Source organism: Myxine glutinosa, chromosome 1 (assembly GCF_964187855.1).
Source record: "Myxine glutinosa chromosome 1, kmMyxGlut1.1, whole genome shotgun sequence".
NCBI lineage: Eukaryota > Metazoa > Chordata > Myxini > Myxiniformes > Myxinidae > Myxine > Myxine glutinosa.
In genome coordinates this window covers 77,268,929-77,288,652 of record NC_136261.1, presented here as the reverse complement: position 1 = coordinate 77,288,652, position 19,724 = coordinate 77,268,929, and the positions used below count along the sequence as shown (strand labels likewise).

The 19,724-nt window shown below is 40.8% G+C and overlaps 1 protein-coding gene across 9 annotated transcripts in view; it reads right to left on the bottom strand.

The window, feature by feature from the left end:
- RHBDF1 (rhomboid 5 homolog 1) overlaps positions 1-19,724 on the bottom strand; it is a 162,831-nt gene that overhangs the window by 21,791 nt on the left and 121,316 nt on the right. For all 9 annotated transcript variants that reach the window (XM_068113736.2, XM_068113688.2, XM_068113677.2 and 6 more), the window contains 4 exons: positions 18,291-18,391; positions 18,126-18,189; positions 17,685-17,779; positions 11,927-12,002 (listed from right to left, as the gene is read on the bottom strand). In XM_068113736.2, the coding sequence (XP_067969837.1) occupies positions 11,927-12,002; positions 17,685-17,779; positions 18,126-18,189; positions 18,291-18,391 (336 nt within the window). The remainder of the gene's footprint in view (positions 1-11,926; positions 12,003-17,684; positions 17,780-18,125; positions 18,190-18,290; positions 18,392-19,724) is intronic.

Below are 19,724 nucleotides of genomic sequence, written 5' to 3'. Positions count from 1 at the left end.
CAACACACCAAATTAGAATTCGGTCCTTCGCTTACGCACACACGCACGCACGGACGCATGGATGCACGGGAAAACCATAGTCCCCCTTTCGCTCCGCGGTGTGACGGGGGGCAAAAACCAGCAATAAAAATTAACAACAAGGTGGGTGCAAACATACATCCCTGCTTAAAGCCGGCGTTGATGGGAAAGGTTTCGGACTGGTTTCCACAATGTAGAACTTTTCCCTCCATATTCTCATACAATTCTTTGCAATATATAAATACACATATGTATGTGATATACATGTATATTGAAGGGCAGCCAAAACGTTGAAGTGTCCTCCACAAGGTATTCGGTTTATGGAATTGAAAGCTTTTGCCAAGTCAATAAAAACGATGTTGAAATCTTAATGGTGTTCTCTGCTTTTCTCTTGTAATTGTCGGGCAATAAAAATTGAATCAGCTGTGCCATTATTAGGTCTAAAACCACACTAGGATTCTGTTAGGAATTCTTCCGCCAATGGAATAAGTGTATTGGTGAGAATTTGAGAATGATATCCCACGATAGTTTTCGCAATTTGATTTGTCTCTTTTCTTCTTATAGATGGTTATGATCATTGTATCTTTCAAATATTATGGAACAGTCTCTTGATCCCATATGTTTAAAACGAATTGGTGCAATCAACGAGAAAGCAGATATCCTCCGTATTTATCGATTTCACTCGGAATGATCCGAGTGATAGAATTATTTCGTAATTGTTAAATTGCCTTTAACACGTCAATAAAGCTTAGAGATTTATAAAGCTCTTATTTAGGAGGATATTGTGGTATTTCGTCAAATACATCGTCATCGACGACGGTATCTCGATTGTGGAGATCGGAGAAATTATTTTTCCATCTATTGAGGCTACCATGTTCGAAGATGGTCCAAAGATAGATAGTCATAGATAGCCAAAGGTTCATAGATAGTCAGGGCGCTTTGACGGCAACTTGACTATCTGCATACTGTTGAATCTCCTTGGCTTTCTTTGAGTACCATTTATTCTTGATGTCACAAATTTGACGTTGGACCTCTCAACAAAGACCATAGTATATATTCATTTTGGACTTTGAACTAATATTGTTTGGCCAGACTGTGAATGCATCTCGTTTTTAGCTGCTTGATGACATTATCATTTTCACCAAACCAATCTGGATTTTTCGTATTCATGAAACGAATCGATTCTCCACAAGCTTAAAAAAAAAAAAGAAGCTTTTTGAGCCGTGCCATTGTTCTTGCACCGATCCAGCAATATTTGGGATATGGCAGTTTCTCTCCGATTTAACACACTAACACACACACACACACACACACACACACACACACACACACACACACACACACACACACACACACACACACACACACACACACACACACACACACACACACTAACTAACTAACTAACACACACACACACACACACACACACACACACACACACACACACACACACACACACACACACAGTATGTTTACAAATCCAATTTTTAAGGGATCATGAAGACAACAAACCAGAGAAGGTATCCCTAACCCACCAAGCAAAAATCGCCAAAGACAGGTGTGAATTGTACATGTCACACATGAAACCAAAACAGCAATGAATACTATCCAAACATTTGCAAAAAAGGCGAAATAAAATATAAAACGAAATGGCAACTGATATACACTGACAACAGTGAGAAAGATAAAAGAGCAGGAAGGTATAAAAAAAAAACCAGAACAATGCAACTGTGTCACCAATATGCCTCTGCATAGTCCCACAATTGGTAGATGCCATCACTCTGCATATGTATGGGTAGTGGATTACATTTGTGAAGTTTCGTGTTGCTCAGATAAGGTTCGTTTTTCTACCCAAGATGGCTGCCAAACCACGTGACCTATGACATCATCATTTTCAAACGATATGCAACAGTGCTGTTAGATGATATTTGTAAAATTTTGCATCAATAGGGTGAGCGGTTTCAGAGATATAATTATTTAATATTTTCCTTCAATCCAAAATGGCTGCCAAACTATGTGACCTGTGATGTCATAAATATAATATTTCAATACAAATGGGTCAGAGATCATGTACATGCAATTTCAGAGTTTTAGGATAAGGAATGCGATTAAAACATTTTTGGCTGGGACATCACTTCACCTATGATGTCATCATTATCATGCTTTTGTTCCCCATTGGGAGTACTTGACAATGTGCCAAGTATAAAATTTTTCCAATCAGCGGTTTCCTAAAAATATTTATTTATTTATTTGCTATTAATCCAATATGGCTGCCATACCACGTGACCTATTACGTCACAATTATCATAAAAACATTCTGCATGGGTGTCACTCCTACCCTGAAAGTTTCGTCTCAATCGGACATATGGTTGCAGAGAAAAACGAAGTTTAGCCTGGACGGACGAACGTACGGAAGGACGGACAGACGGACAACCCGAAAACATAATGCCTCCAGCGACTTTGTCGGTGGAGGCATAAAAAAAAAGAGTTCGATAAATTGGGCATAGACAAACGATGCTCTTTGGAATGGCTAAGAAGGGGTCAGCTCAACTGGAGAATGAATCAAAATAAATGCCAAGGTCAAGTCAAGGTCACTATACTAAAGGCCTTAAGAAGATGGCAGGACCGAGTCAATCGGACAAGTGTAAATTCTGCAAGGTAGAAACAAAGTATGAGCCACTGTCAAAGTACTGTCAGAGCAGCTGTACACACAAAGGCACAACAAAGTATGTAGAGTAATCCGCTGGCACATCTGCAAAAGTCTCAATATCCGAGGTCCAGAAAACATGGAAACATGAACCGACCAACTTAATGATCCCGTCAAACATGAACAATGAAGACAAAGCATTGCAACTGGATATAGTACTGAGTTACAAAAAATAAAAGAAGGCATTGCTAATTGAGGTGTCAGTACCCAGCGATTTTGGCCTAAACAACACAGAAATCAAGAAAATTACCAATGCCAGGATCTCAAAAAAGAAATGAAAAGAGCCAATAAGCTGAAGAATGCCAAAGTTGTGCCAGTAACATTTGGAGCAACGGGAATAACAAAAAAATAACCTTATGGAGATCTTAAAAACTAACCCTGGGAATATATTACTACAAACTAACTACAATTGGAAGCTGTCCGGGGCTCGATGACTATCCTGAAAAGCGCCCTCGGAACAAAACTTTGAAACAAGAAAACATCACAACTTGGTGCATGAATCGTGATCCCTTACTGAAACAGAGATGGCTACTTCAAGACCTGGGAGGGCTTCGTTCCACCTTCTGAAACCCACATATGGAGATAACAACCAAGGACACACACATCCACGTGTGGCGATAGCAGCCAACAACACAGCAACACATATATGCATGCACACGTGGAAGTCGATACTTTGAGACCTGGGAGGGCTTCATCCCACCTTCCTGAAACGCGCATATGGAGAGAACAACACACGCATGCACGCACGCACACACACACACACACACACACACACACACACACACACACACACACACACACACACACACACACACACACACACACACACACACACACACACACACACACACACACACACACACACACCAAATCGAGAGAGAAGTATTTATTGTCATTTGCAAGCACAACCATTATTCAAAGAAGGATGTAGGGATGGTTTCAGGTGATAGTTTATTTTGACCATCCCAGCCTTGTTTGCATAATTTTAAGTGTACCATCTCTACATCCTTTTGCATTTAAAAAAAAAGAAGTTTTTATTACTTATTTCTGTAGTTTAAAAAACTGTATTTACATTTTTACTCAACAACTTTATTTAATGTCTGTCACACTTCAATGACAACAAGTCGACAACAAACTGCAAGGCTGTGGGCATGCATGCATACAAGCTTTACGGACGTAAGAAGGTTCCTGCACCCTGTGCACGTGCCGTCACATCTGTGATAATTATTGTAGTTATACAATTACGAGCAGCTTATCCACCCACTTCTAGGGTTGGTGGAGTTTGCCCATTATTTACTAAATGAGGTCAATGATTGCAAACTCAAGGTCTAAAGGTCTGAAAGTCTAAAGGTATAATTTATAGGTCGAGGCACAGTAACTGTGCAATAATACCTAACTAATAGACGTACTCACAGTCCAATACTATGTAATGAAAAAGTTGATAGAAGTACACTATAGTACAGTACTCACATTCATATAGTATGTAAATAATAGGTGTACGCACACGGATCGACCGACTTCACCGTGCTTATCAGATTCAGAGAGTGCGCTAACACTCTCCATGTAGGGATGGCATGGGAAAAAAACATGTCGGTCCTATCCGCTAGTATACAAAACTAAGGTTGGAGTATTTTCTCAAAAAAAATAAAATAAATAGAAATAAATAAACAAATCGCTTAGGCAACATAGGAGAGCCTACCTGGTCTGTTCAGCTGATTGTCTAGGTAGGGATCAATTTTCAGTACTCCGGACAATGGCAAAAGCAAAAAAAAGCAAAAAACTGAGATCAGTCAAAAACCAAAAAAAATTCTCCTTCAGCAAAATAAAAATCATCTTCAGATGGCCAATTTCTGAGCTGCCTCTCTTAATGGCAATGACTCTGGCACCATCTGACAGAGTTTTACTTGATGCAGAATCCTTTGCTATCATAATTTTAACTAGAACTGCCACTTTATAACTGCTGGCAGTGATGACCGGATTCCTCCGCCTTCCCGCTTTCATACAACCCCGCTTTTGAAGCAACCCCACTTTGATACAACCCCACTTTGATACAACCCCACTTTCATCATAATTAAACCTACACCGAAAAGTCACATGGCTGGAGAAGATAAAATATAGTTTCTTCTACTTCACACAACAACTTCCAGCTTCCAGACCATACATCCAATTGCCTTGAAATTTTGCACACTTGTTCCACCTCATGACTTCTACTTTATTATAAAGTCTCATGTCGATCAATGAAGCGGTTCAAGAGATATAATTTTTAAATATTTTCGTTTAATAATTTATCGCTGCCAAACCACATGAGCTATCGCAAATTCCAAAAGGTCATTTTAGCAGACGGATAAAGGGAACACATCTGTGAAGTTTCCACTCGATAGGATAAAAAATTAGAGAGGAGCTAGGTTTTAAAGGTTTAAGCTTCAAAACGTCATAGCTCCTAAACCATGTGACTTATGACGTCATGCTCGCTGAACCTTTTGTTTGTCATAGGTATGCGATTCTGCCTGCAAAGTTTGGCCTCGATCTGTTGAGTGGTTTTGGAGAAAATGGGTTTTAGTGGTTTTTAAGGCTTTTCACTTAAAACAATACGGCGGCCGTACCAACGTGACCTACGACGTCATTATAAAAAAATTCCGCATCAATTTATACCGAGATAATACTCAAAATTTCATCCTGATCGATGAAGTTTTTTACTTGTCGAATTATGATGTCATAATGGAGGCACCTCATTCACATATGTTATTCTGCATGGAGAGTTCTTTACAATAAGATATGTCAATTTTTCTGTGCAGCACTTTTGGAGATATAGCAATGCAAAGTTTTTCAGTTTTTCCAAGATGACGCCCGTACCACGTGACCTGTGACATCATAAATACCATTAACATATTCTATTGGGGTTGAGGGGTTGGGGGGGTTGACTTCCCAAAACCCAAAATAAGTATTTGCTCTCTTCTCCGAAAGTACACACACATTTTTTATGAAACTTGGCCACAAGCTTCATATATGATGCCTAATGATGGTTATTGACCGCATCAAAGTCTGCGCTCATTCAGGTGAACTACGGGGGTGTTTTGACCCCCCAAAATAGGTATTTGACTGACTCAGCCTGTCATCCTTCTGAGGTCGGCGAAATGAATACCAGGGTACTGGGTCCTCTCTCAAGGAGGTTGGTGGCAGGATTTGCGCTCCGGCTGCCGTAAAAACACCTCATTCCGTATCACACACAGTGGTGTGTGTCGGGGTGGAGCTGAGGAGTCATCCAAGGACGCAGCGATGTGCTGATCCAGCATACACTCCCACACACACACAAATATATAATTATTTATATATATATATACTGTATATATATATATATATATATATATATATATATATATATATATATATATATATATATATATATATATATATATACACACACACATACATATTGGGGTGGTCCACAATTTTTTTTGTTTTTGAAATGTCATGTTCTTACCCCCCAGAACTGTTCCAATACCTAAAAAGCACTGTGGTGAAATAAAAATGAAATTGAATAATATTTATGGGTAGCTCATGGTCATCAAATTTTCCCGATATGGTCTTACACTAACGTCTTACAATACCATGGACACTGAAACAGTTTCTGATTGTCGCATACTTTTACAGGAATTTTAAGTTGAGTTATGAATACCCTGCATGCCTTGTTGATGTTTTATGAAGGAAAATATGTTTTGAGGGGTCTATGCAGTATGCATTGTACCCTGTAGTGTAGCCTGGCCGGAGCATGTGTGTTAATTGAACAAGTACTGGGCACCGAACTGCTATTTCTTGCTTGTCGCCACCACATACTTGAAATTGTGATTGGAGCAGTGTTTGTGAGCTGCATGCGGCCCTCCTCTGGACCAGAGATCTTAATCTTCAAACGATTCCAGGCTCGCTGGGAATTTCTGGATCAGGATAACTTTGATAATGCAACCACAGATGAATTGGTTAGTGAATCCTTTTCTGATATCAAGGATGATGTTCTGCTTTTCGTTGGGAGTCAGCTTGCTGAAATCCAGCCAAGAGATGATTATCGGGAATTATTGGAACTGTGTGTAATCTTTCTGGGTGAAGTTCCTGCAAAAGGAGTCCGGTTCATGGCCCCAGGACCCATGCACCATGCCCGTTGGATGTCAAAGGTCATCTATAGCCTGAAGGTTTGGATGTACAGAAGTCAGTTCAAACTCACTAGCAAAGAGCAGAAAGGACTGAGAGACATTGCCATCTTCACCATCTGTATTTACATCAGAGCATGGATGACAGCTCCTCTTGTGGCTTCTGCCACAAACAGTGATTTGCTTCTTCTAAAATCTCTGGTGCAGTACAAAGATGTAAACCAAGCAATTTCGAAGGCAGCAACCATGAAACTAGCAGGCCATCTGTGGTACTTATCAGAGGACCTGTTTGGTCTTGCATTTTTTGACAAGAATGTGCCTGCAGCAGTGAAACAACAAATGATCCTCGCACTGGAGAATGAAGGACAAGAAGATACTCCAAAGCACATCCAAGTTGATCTGGGAAATAATCAGGAAAGTGGTTTGGAAGACTTTGTTACACAGAAATCCCGCATGCTTTTTGAAAAGATGAAGCTTCCTGACAGTTTTCTGGAAGCAGACCCAGAGACTTGGGAAGACCGAGACGATTTTAAAGCAGCGTGTGATACTGTGAAGGCCATGAAAGTGGTAAATGACCATGCGGAACGAGGAGTTGCACTAATTCAGGAGTTCAGTGGACTGCTGACACATGATGAAGATCAACTTCAGTTCCTGCTGCAGGTTGTGCAGGAACACAGAAAAACATTCCCTGACAGCAACAAGAAGACCCTCACTGGAAAAGACTGAATAACCAGCTGGTAGATGTGTTTAGAATTTGTATGTACTGTATGTGTAATTTGCGTATTGCGTTAAATACCAATTTCACCTGTATAGTGTATAGACTAGACAGTCACGTGAAAAAGTAAGTACACCCCATGTAAAGTTTTGACGTTTTCAACATATTTCAACATACAGCTATTTGATCTTCATTTCAACAAAATGATAGATAAAGGTGATATAATATAACAAATATCATGAAACATTTACATTTTGTAGTCCATTGTATAATTTAAACAAACATAAATGCAAATTTTGCATGTGGAAAAAGTAAGTACTGAATGTATGGCTGTATGTTGAAATATGTTGAAAAAGTCAAAACTTTACATGGGGTGTACTTACTTTTTCATGTGACTGTATATACTGAAATTTCAAGTTAGTTGGGCTACCTCTAAATATTAAAATGAATCCCTAAAACTTCACATACAGTGTTTTTATGACCAAAGGAACAATTATGGGTCCTCCGGCTGCCGTGGACACGTTCCAGTGTCCTGAGCCCAAAGAGAACATTAGAAAGTTGTTACTATTTTTTTCTCATAATATTCTGGACCGCCCAAATATATACAGACTTGGCATTTAATGTGGAATATTTTTTTTGTGGGGGTGAACTTACTTTTCAAGATGACGTAGAACCAAAAGTTCATTGGAATTATGTTGAAATTATTCTAGATTTTGTTAATGTGACCTTTAAAAGAAACAAAAACCACATTTGACATTTCGAAGCAAATAAATTGATCCTTGAAAGTGAGGCAAACTGATATCGAACTCAATTCACGGACAGTACTGTGTTAAACTTCTGTACGTTTTCCAGAAGTATCTCTTTATTTTGCACATTAGCCAATTTTTTTTCCAACAAAAACAAAAGCTAAATTATGACTGGGATTACGGACAGTAAAATTACAGTTCAGTACTTCGTGTAACCCCCACGAGCATTCAGGAGAGCACGTACATATCGAGGCATGCTGTTCACGAGATTTGCCAAGGTTTGGACAGGAATCGCTTGCCATGCAGTGACAATAGCCTACTGCAATTCATGCACAGTGGTGGGCTGTTGGTCCAAGTTGTCGATTTGACGCGTTAATTCTGCCCACAAGTTCTCTATCGGATTCATATCCGGGGACATGGCAGGCCACTCCATATGCTCGACACCATGGTCAGCAAGAAAGTGTTGGATCATGCGAGCACGATTTGGCCGTGCATTGTCATCTTGGAAGACAAAGTTTCCTCGAAAGGCTGCACGAGCAAATGGAAGCACTGTTTCTTCCAGAATGACCCTGTACTTGAACTGGTTCAGGTTTCCATTCAGAACAACCAGGTCAGTTTTGCCCCCTGCATGAAAAGCAGCCAAAATGGTCACCCCACCACCTCCAGCTTGGACTCTTGGCACTATACAATCTTCATTGTGGGCTTCATGCACTTGTCTGCGCACTCGGACGCGGCCATCTTGACGATAGACCAGAAATCTAGACTCGTCACTGAAGGTCACGTGATTCCAGTGTCCTGGCTGCCATTGACGGTGCTCTCTGGCCCACTGCAATCGGCGCTGGCTGTGTTGTCTGGTCAGGCATGGCTTTCTCAGGGGACGCCTGGCACGATAGCCTGCTTGAACCAGTCGTTGGTTGACTAGCCTTCTGGATACAGGCACATTTGTCAGTTGCTGCCCCTCAGCCCTAAGCCGATTAGCTGACTTGGTACGGCCATTGCAGACAAACCGGTGCAGCTGGCGATCATCTCTCCTTGTGGTTCTGCGTGGACGTCCTGGCCTCGGTATTGGAGTAGGGACACCCCTCTGAGCATTTCGTTTCAGGATCTTTGACACCTGACCTTGAGTGATGCCATACTGCCGAGCAATAGCACGCTGTTTCATGCCAGAATTTCGTAAAGCCACCACTCCATGACAAACAGCATTGTCAAGTTGACGGACCATCTCCAGAGGAAGCGGCAATAACTTTTGTAGACGTGCAGCAGTCGTTTTCCACTAATACAGAACGCAACAACCCTTATATACCCGATTGTGAAGCCAATCGTCAAATGTACCTGTCCTTACATTTTGTCACGCCACCTGTGATATAATCCTGTTATTGACTTCTTGCTGCGAAAGACAATCAGTGACATGGTTCTTTCAACAAAGACATCACCGAAGGGTAAAATAAACTCACCAGATTGATATACTGAGTTCAGAAAGTAAACCAAAGTCAAGAAAAAATATATATTCCATATTAAATGCCAAGTCTGTATATATAAATAATAGGTATTTGCTTTCTTCTCCGAAACTACACACATTATTTCCATTAAACTTGATCACAACCTTCATCGCCCATAGTGTACCAAAGTTTGTTCATGGCATTAAACATATCAGCGTCTGGGGTGGTCTGTGAGGGGTTTGAGTGACTGTTGCTTCTGATCCAGGTGAGCTTCAGGACCCGCAGTCCTATTTTTATTATTGGAGGGAAGTTTCAGGATCTTAATAACTCAGGAAAACTAGAGAGGCACTTGGTAGAGCACATATCTCAGCCAGGCAGAACAGTTTACGTTTTGTATCCCACTGATAGGCCAGATTGGGACCTTAATCAAAATCTAATCGCTTGTTCTTGTCACCTACCGAACTCATTCACACCTAGTTGTATCATAACCTGTCGATAACGTTTAGAAATATCATGCCATCTCTCAATGGTGAAGAATCGCTCAAAAATATTGTATCCGCATCTGGATCCAAATCGTCACCAACATTGAATCATTTCTTCCTTGTCACACACCCAACCTGTCGCCCAAGTTTCATCCAAATCCGTCCACAACTTTTTGAGATATCCTGTTTACAGACCATTTTTATTACGGACCATGGGCATTAAAACAAGCGTTAGGCCTAGGTCCCCTGTCGGGGAAGTGATGTGAGTTGACAAAGTGGAAGATGCAGAAAACATGCTATGATATGATATTTCGCTCACAAGGTTCACACATACATGGAGGCGGCCATTTTGGATTTTGACGTGGCGACCCAATTTTCAATAGCGTTCTTCCTTATGCCGAGATACACCCATACACCAGATTAGAAGTTGGTACTTCGCTTATTTTTCAAGATATTCCGCTCACAAGGTTCAGACATACATGGCGGCGGCCATCTTGGATTTTGACGTCACGACCCAATTTTCAATAGCTTTCTTCCTTATGCGTAGATACACCCACACACCAGATTAGAAGTTAGTAGTTCGTTTATTTTTCAAGATATTTCGCTCACAAGGTTCAGACATATATATGGTGGCGGCCATCTTGGATTTTGACGTGGCGACCCAATTTTCAATAGGGTTCTTACTTATGCCTAGATACACCCACATACCAGATTAGAAGTTGGTACTTCGCTTATTTTTCAACATATTTCGTTGACAAGGTTCAGACATATATATGGTGATGGCCATCTTGGATTTTGACGTGGCGACCCAATTTTCAATAGCGTTCTTCCTTATGCCTAGATACAACCATACACCAGATTAGAAGTTGGTACTTCGCTTATTTTTGAAGATATTCCGCTCACAAGGTTCAGACATACATGGTGGCGGCCATCTTGGATTTTGACGTGGCGACCCAATTTTCAATAGTGTTCTTCCTTGTGCCGAGATACACCCACACACCAGATTAGAAGTTGGTACTTCGCTTATTTTTCAAGATATTCCGCTCACAAGGTTCAGACATACATGGCATCAGACATACATGGCGGCGGCCATCTTGGATTTTGACGTGGGTTGCACCCACAAACCAAATTCGAATGCGGTCCTTCGCTTACGCACGCATGCATGCACACACGCACGCACGCACGGACGCACGCACGGACGGACACACGGACGGAGGGGAAAACCATAGTCCCCCTTTCGCTCCGCGGTGCGACGGGGGACAAAAACCTACATAGATGGAACAGTTTCAAATGGAGCACCTCGCCGCCATTAGTACATCTGATGCGTAAAGAAATGTGAATTGTTCCTCCCAGCTTGCCAGCTCAATAACCGAGGATGCCATTTGCATTTTTGCCGCCTTCATCCCTACCCCGTTTAAAATCCCGTGCGGGCATGGGCAACTTTCTAATCAAAGTAATAAACATTCTACGATGGTCATTTTGTGCTTTGGGGATCATCACTTAAGAGTCAGCTCAAAAACATTTTCTCAGAGGCTAAATGCTCATAAATCAATCACCAGCAATTTAAAGTTTTCCATTAACAATTTGCAACTCATCCTTGGGTATCAAATAGTGATAGGAAACATAAGGTGGTCACAATAATTTACGATCACCCTCACGATATGTCTGCCATACCTGTGAGCAAAGAGCAGCCTCCTCGTGAAAGTAGCCAACCATGAAGTCGCAGTACTCACGGCTTGTTATTTCACACCTGCACATAGTTGTTATAAATCACCAGTTAGATTAACAACAGACTGCCAAATCAATCGAAATACCCTTCCACCCAAAACATGTACATTCCTTGAAGATATAACTGATGGGATTGCATGCGATTGCTGTCATCCTCGATAATAAACGTACAACACCTTCTTACTCGCCTCTCCCCTGTGCGATCCCCTTTATAGACACCCCCTCTCAGTACATTTTTGTGTACAATATCTTCAGTTTAGTCTTTCCAATCATTATATGCTTTCCCTTTTCCTTCCCTTAGTCACTTTCCCTTTTCTCTGCACGTGACCCTCTTTGTTTGTCCTTTTTTTGCGATGAGCGAACCTCTATATTGTTTTATGTATGCATCTCTATATCAGATCACACACAATGAACCTAAAATTAGTGACAATGACACCATTATCTTATCACTAGCCTCAAGCCAAACAATGAATTAATGAATGAATGAAGGAAAGGAACCTTTTTCAACCTCACAACAAACTGTAATGCCAGGAATGGACATTATCTGTCGTTAACCTTAATTGCCCGTGACAAAGTTCATAAAATCCAGACATCTGAATGATTTAATTTTACAAGCTACAGTGAGTGCATCATCATTAACCCTCCAGTCGGCAGCAATGGGGGTGCATCTTCACATTGGCATAATCACCACTCCACTCATTTACTGCTCCAGCCTTTCCTCTCTTGGCACTTTTCATTGGATCTGTCCCAGTCTGTACTCTCAAGTGTTTTGCTTATACACTGCACGATATTTACAAGCTTTTAAATTAAATTCATGCAGTGTTTTTACAGTTATAGTTGTGATAATGTAAAAGCTAACTTCAAATTATACAACTTTTTTTTTTACCATTAACACACATGGCTTACCGAGGTTTTAATGTGGTTCGTACAAAAGTCATTTTGTCCATCTCGACGCTCACAGAAATAATGGCAGTTTTGAGTTTCCCATCATTTTCCTTGAATACTGCATCGAAAAAAATTCCTTTTTTTGCGTTTTATCCCCTATTTTATCATTATTTGAGTCGTTATGATATATCTATATATATGAAAGAAAGTTTTTGTTTGTTTGTTTGTCTACACGCACTAATCTCCTGAACGGTGAAAGATAGGAGGAAACCTCTGAAACAAAAAATGTCGGGACGGGCCCCAGGAAGGTTATAGGCTGGGTGGCGAGGCCGGTCGAGGCCGCCTCGGCCGGGCTGGGCCCATTTCGCAATTAAAAGCTGACCTGAATTAAAGTAGTCAATCTTCTACGGCCACGAGTAAAAGCTGAATTATAGTAGTAAATTCATTCAAAAAGAACTAAAAATGTCAGGACGGGCCCCGGGGAGGTTATAGGCAAGGTGGCGAGGCCGGTCGAGGCTGCCTCGGTCGGCCGCCACGTGTGTGTGTGTGTGTGTGTGTGTGTGTGTGTGTGTGTGTGTGTGTGTGTGTGTGTGTGTGTGTGTGTGTGTGTGTGTGTGTGTGTGTGTGTGTGTGTGTGTGTGTGTGTATATATATATATACGAGGTGTGTTCAAAAAGTATCCGACCTTTGTTCATAAAAAATACTCGTATCCAGATACAACAAACTTATACTAATCTCCTTCAAAGTAGTCCCCTTGGGCTGCCACACACTTCTCCCAACGGTTCTGCCACTGTCGGAAGCAGCGCTGGAACGCCTCTTTTGGGATGGCGCGCAGCTGGTCCGTCGAATTCCGCATGATGTCTTCTCTGGACTGAAATCTGGTCCCTTTCAGGGGCATTTTCAGCTTGGAGAAAAGCCAGAAGTCACACGGAGCCATGTCGGGGGAGTAGGGAGCCTGACGAAGCACAGGTGTGTTGTGTTTGGCCAAGAAACTCTGTATCAAATGTGAAGAATGGGCGGGTGCGTTATCGTGATGGAGCTGCCAATTGCCCGCTGCCCACAGGTCCGGCCGTTTGCGTCGCACAGCGTCACGAAGGCGACGCAGAACCTCTTGGTAATACTCCTTGGTGATGGTTGTGCCGTGTAGTGCGTACTCGTGATGAACCACGCCACTGGAGTCGAAGAAGACGGTCAGCATGACTTTGACATTGCTGCGGACCTGCCTTGCTTTTTTTGGCCTCGGGGATGTTGGATGCTTCCATTGTGATGACTGCAACTTGGTTTCTGGGTCGTACCCATAAACCCAGGACTCATCGCCAGTGATCACTGTGTTGAGGAAGCTGGGATCGCTGTTCACAGTCTCCAGCATGTCCTGTGCGATCTCCAAACGGAGTTGCTTCTGCTCAATCGTTAGCAGCTTTGGTACGAACTTCGCTGAGATTCTCCTGAAGCCCAAATCCTCCTTCATAATGGAATGAACGGATCCAATGCTGACGCCCACCTCGTCTGCAAGTTCTCTGATCGTGATTCGACGATCCTGCATCACCAGGGTCCTCAATTGGTCAATGACGATCTCATTTCGGGATGTTGAGGGCCTACCCGAACGTGCTTCACTCTCCACTGATGTGCGGCCATCTTTGAAGCGGTTGTACCACTCCTTTATCTGTGTGGTGCTCATTGCTTCGTCCCCGAAGGCCTGTTGAATCTTGCGGATCGTTTCCACTTGGGAATCGCCAAGCTTTACACAAAATTTGATGCAGTAGCGTTGTTCAAGTTTTTCCGTCATTTTGTCAAATACGAAAATCCGACGGCGCTCACTTACACTTCCTCACTCATCGGCGGTCTGCCGTCGAATGACAGCTTCTGCAGGTGGGAAAAAATTCACTCGTGCGCATTAGGATCGCCTACATACGTGCACCAATCAACGCCTCCCTAGCTTCATTTGTTTACGCACGACAAATTAAGCTCGCATACTTTTTGAACACACCTCGTATATATATATATATATATATATATATATATATATATATATATATATATATATATATATATATATATATATATATATATATATGGCCTTTAATGCCATATAATGGAAAAATGGCCTTTAAACGATCATTCATATATATCATGTATATATGAATGATCATTTCATATATGTATTTATTTATTTATTTCCTCGAGTTCTTCCTGTGTGTGTATGTGTATGTGTATGTATGTATGTATGTATGTATGTATGTATGTATGTATGTATGTATGTATGTATGTATGTATGTATATATATATATATATATATATATATATATATATATATATATATATATATATATATATATATATATATATATATATATATATATATATATATATATGAATGATCGTTTACAGCCCATTTTCCCCCACTAGAGTGGGGGTTAGCCTTGCGGGCCCCATGACCTCATGGTTCCCTTTTTGAGGCAATGTTTTTATGGCCGGATGCCCTTCCTGACGCCAACCCTTAATCGCCTCTTGCGATGCGCAGGGATACGGTGTCCCTATTCTCAATCGGAGAACACACCGGGATCATTCATCCCAGCAAGCTGGTACTCAATTTGCCAACCACGGAAGAATGACAGGCTGAGTCAACCCCCCCGGTGTTAATTCAGCGATTGACCGGTATTCAAACTCAGGATCCGACGATCCCAAGCCAACACACCACACACACCACCCACACCACCCACAACACACACACAGCCAGAAATAGTCATTTTTGAAAGTCGTGTGAAGGAAATAAAAAGTTGAATTTCAAAATAAATTCATTCATGATATTGAAGTGCATAACATGCATTTTTATTATTTTTATTTTCTACTGATTTAGTTTTATTTTTTGCAGGCAGAACACTTGAGTGACCATGTGGAACTGGTCGGGTGAAGAATGCGCTTTCGCTATCAAAGATTTTTACAAAATAATGATAGTGCAACTGCTGCACAACATCAATTCAAACTCCATTTCAATGTTCAAACCTCATGGAAATGTGCGGTCTGTTCATGCTATCAAGTTATGGGTTCAGAAGTTTGAGAGGACCGGTTCAACTGTAAAAGAGAAACCGTCGGGAGCACCCAAATCAGTAAGAACGGCACAAAACATTGAGCGTGTCAGGGAGTCCGTTTTGAGAAGCCCGCATCACTCCAGCTGAAAGCATGCATCAGCCTTAAGAATTTCTCCCACGTCACTACGCCACATATTGCATAAGGATTTAAACTTTTATCCCGATAAAAATCAAACTGTCCAGGAATTAAGCCAATATGATGAGATTGCCTGCAATAATTTTTGTGAGGGAATGCTTGGCCATGTTGCAGAACGTCATGAATAATTGGCGTCCAAGATTGGAGGAATGTGTCAGACTAAATGGTGCGCATCTCCTCGATGTTCTTTTCCACAAATAAATGGCATGTTATGTACTTCACTTTCTTGTAAGAATTTGTTTTGAAATACAACTTTCTATTACCTTTACACGAGTGTTAAAAAGATCCATATTTCTGGCTCACCCTATGTGTGTGTATATATATAAATGAGCTTTCTCTTTGATAAATGTTTGATTTTAGTTTTGTCTCGATGAGTCTGAATGCAACCGTGCCATTTCGATGTTCTCAATTATGAATCGGTTCACTGGTATTAATTTAAAATGTCAAAATCAAAATCAAATTGATGACCAGGGTTATGACTAGGGAGAGAACAAATGGCATTTACTTCTCTCCCAGATCAATACCTGTGCACAAGTTCTTGCAGCAGTCCTTTCCAATAATTAACACGAACAATTAAAAATCTCCAAAAGTTCAAGCCAAAATCCAGGTGGCGGCAGTTGTATTCAGGATTTGGATTCTAAATTTCTGGAAACCAGATCAGTCTCAGGAAACTTAGTCTCAGTACGTGTCAGTCACCATGAGATTGTCAGTAAAAACCCCACCAAATGAAATGATCTTCAGGGAGGGGAAATCTGCCTACCCCACAGAATGAAGAACTAGCCTTGCCAGTGAAGGCTCATGTCGATCTGTGTCAGAGGACAGGTAGAACAATCAATGAAATCAGCACGACATTGATCAAGGTATGCCACCTACTGTGGGAAACAAAGAGAAAGGTGATGTTTTGAGCATTAACCCTTTGTTGGGTTTGCTCTGATGAAAGGTGAATGCCTGAAACGTCAGCTTCTTGTTCCTTCCCACGGCGGTTAGCATACCTCGATCAACGTGCTGTTGATTTCATCCATGGTCTATCCCACATCGTCTGATATACGTGACCCCGGTCCACATACTGTGGTCGACTCTCAATGCCCTTTGGGGAACTTGGAATGTGCATTCAAAAGCTACCGATGACAAAGCAACATCATCCCAAAATTCTCCAACCAATTGAAAAATCAAAATACTTTTCAAATCGCATTGTACTTCTCAGGGCAATCTTTAGTCTGACCTACCATTAATCAATCACCTTTGTTTGTTAAAATTATCATGCTCTTTAAATGCAATATGATTATCCAAAGTATGAACAAGAATGCGCCACAGTGGAATGAAGAAAAACAAATTAATAATCAGACATGTGCCCACAGATACGTAAATTAAAGACTATAATCATGTTTTTGTTTCAACTAATAATCAAATTCAAAGTCCTATCTGTTAACAACATTATCTCGGTGGTTAGTAGGGGGAAGGGGAAACTAACAAACAAAACAGCGAAACCATTCAACACTATAACTGATTCAATGAAGCCAAGGAGGTCAAAATCTGCTCGTTGGTGAAAGTATTGCCTGTCAGTAAAATGCACATAAATCAAAATAATCATCACCGGCCCTTTGTGTCAATGCAGCACGGATGTCCTGTAACCACGCAGTCCATGTGGTGCTTCTGTGTCAGATTCCCATCACTCTTATTAGTGCAGATCTGGGTGAGAAAGAAACAAGCGCAATGAGAAATCCTTTCAAAACCCACAGCAGAAGCAAAAGCAGTCGGCTATTCACCCATTAACTCATCGACAAACTCATCTACCCATCCTCCTGTCTATATTTGCCAGCTTTCAGTGTCTCCCTTGCCTCCGAAGGCATTGCAGAGTTCAAGATGATTTGAGTTGCAGATCTTGCATGCTCCATTTCTACGCACATCATATTTTCATATCTGTATAACAAACTATTTCATATCAACTGCCACAATAGATGGCTGCAAAATGGCAAATCTTCAAGAAGACTTTCAAAAAACAAAATGAAGTGTAAAACCTTATATTATTACTTACAGGCCACTTGGTTATATCATCTAGCCACTCATGTGGTGTACTTGACGCTGGCTCCTCGCACATGCTGGAGTGAAGAGACAAACATAAGGACTCTTTTCAAAAAGGGCCTGACCTAATCCCAGCAGACAAATTAGCAGTTCCAATGAAACATCACATGTGACATACTCTGGGTCTTGTCCACAAACTGCACCAGATGTTCGCGGCCTGTTGTTCAGCTCTGGCGTATCATGGTCAAGGGGCCACTTGATCCAGGTCGCTAGTGTATCCTGATCACAAACAGTGACAGATTTTTTTTTCTTTAGCAGCCTTGTTTCACAAACATCACATTCAATTCATCATATTCAAGTGCCACTGCAATTGGGTCAGCAAGTAACAGCGTAGCCTACAGGGATGCCTAGCTATAATCAAGGTTTTTAGTTGCAACCTTCAAAAGTTTGAAGATTTTCATCAAAAGACTACTTTCCGGAGCATAATCATTTACTGAGAAAAACATCATCGTGTAATGACAAGCCTTAATCAAAATGGCAAATTGAACAAAAAATAAAATAAAACTGACTTCAGCTACATGTGCAGATTCAAGGAAAAAAAAAAAAAGTGAAAAATAAAACAAAAGCAAAATTCACACTGGAAATATTCTCCTTCTGTTTCAAGATACAAAAACAAATTTAAAGAGACCAGCACGATCCCAGGCCGAGACATAGCTTCGGCAGAACCAACGCTCTGTATCACAGAGGTCAGAGTATGGTACATCAGGTAGGGGATATATATATATATATATATATATATATATATATATATATATATATATATATATATATATATATAAACAGTCACGTGAAAAAGTAAGTACACCCCATGTAAAGTTTTGACTTTTTCAACATATTTCAACATACAGCTATTTGATCTTCATTTCAATACTATTGATAGATAAAGGTGATATAATATAACAAATATCATCAAACATTTACATTTTTTAGTCCATTGTATAATTTCAAAGTTTTTTTTTGTTGTTGTTGTTTGCACGCATGTTTTTTTGCACCCACGTACGGGCACGCCCTAGGATGTTTACACACACACACCCCTACACAAATTTTTTTTTTTTTTTTTTTTTGGCAAGGAACGGGCACCCACGTACGGGCACGTCCTAGCTTATATATAGTACGGGCATGCCCTAGTAATTTAAATAAACATAAATGCAAATTTCGCATGTGGAAAAAGTAAGTACACCCTTGGCTCTAATAGGTGGTATTAGAGCTTACAGGCCACTTGGTTATATCATCTAGCCACTCTGGGACGAAAGAATCTGACAGCCGAAAAAACAGAAATCGGGCGCAGGCGCTACTTTTGATTCACCTTGAGGGTGAATTTGATTCACCCTGAGATTCTTTCTGGGATGTCATGATGTTGCTCTTATGGTTTATATGTCATGTTGGATGTCATGTCATGTTATGGATGTCATGTTGTTGCTCTTATAGTTTATAGCTCTTATGTCATTTATTTTTACCTTCTTGTACACTGTAATACAAATGGCAAACAATCAACTGACAGAAATATATATATATATATCTATTTATATAAAGCAGTAAAGTATGTTTGTTT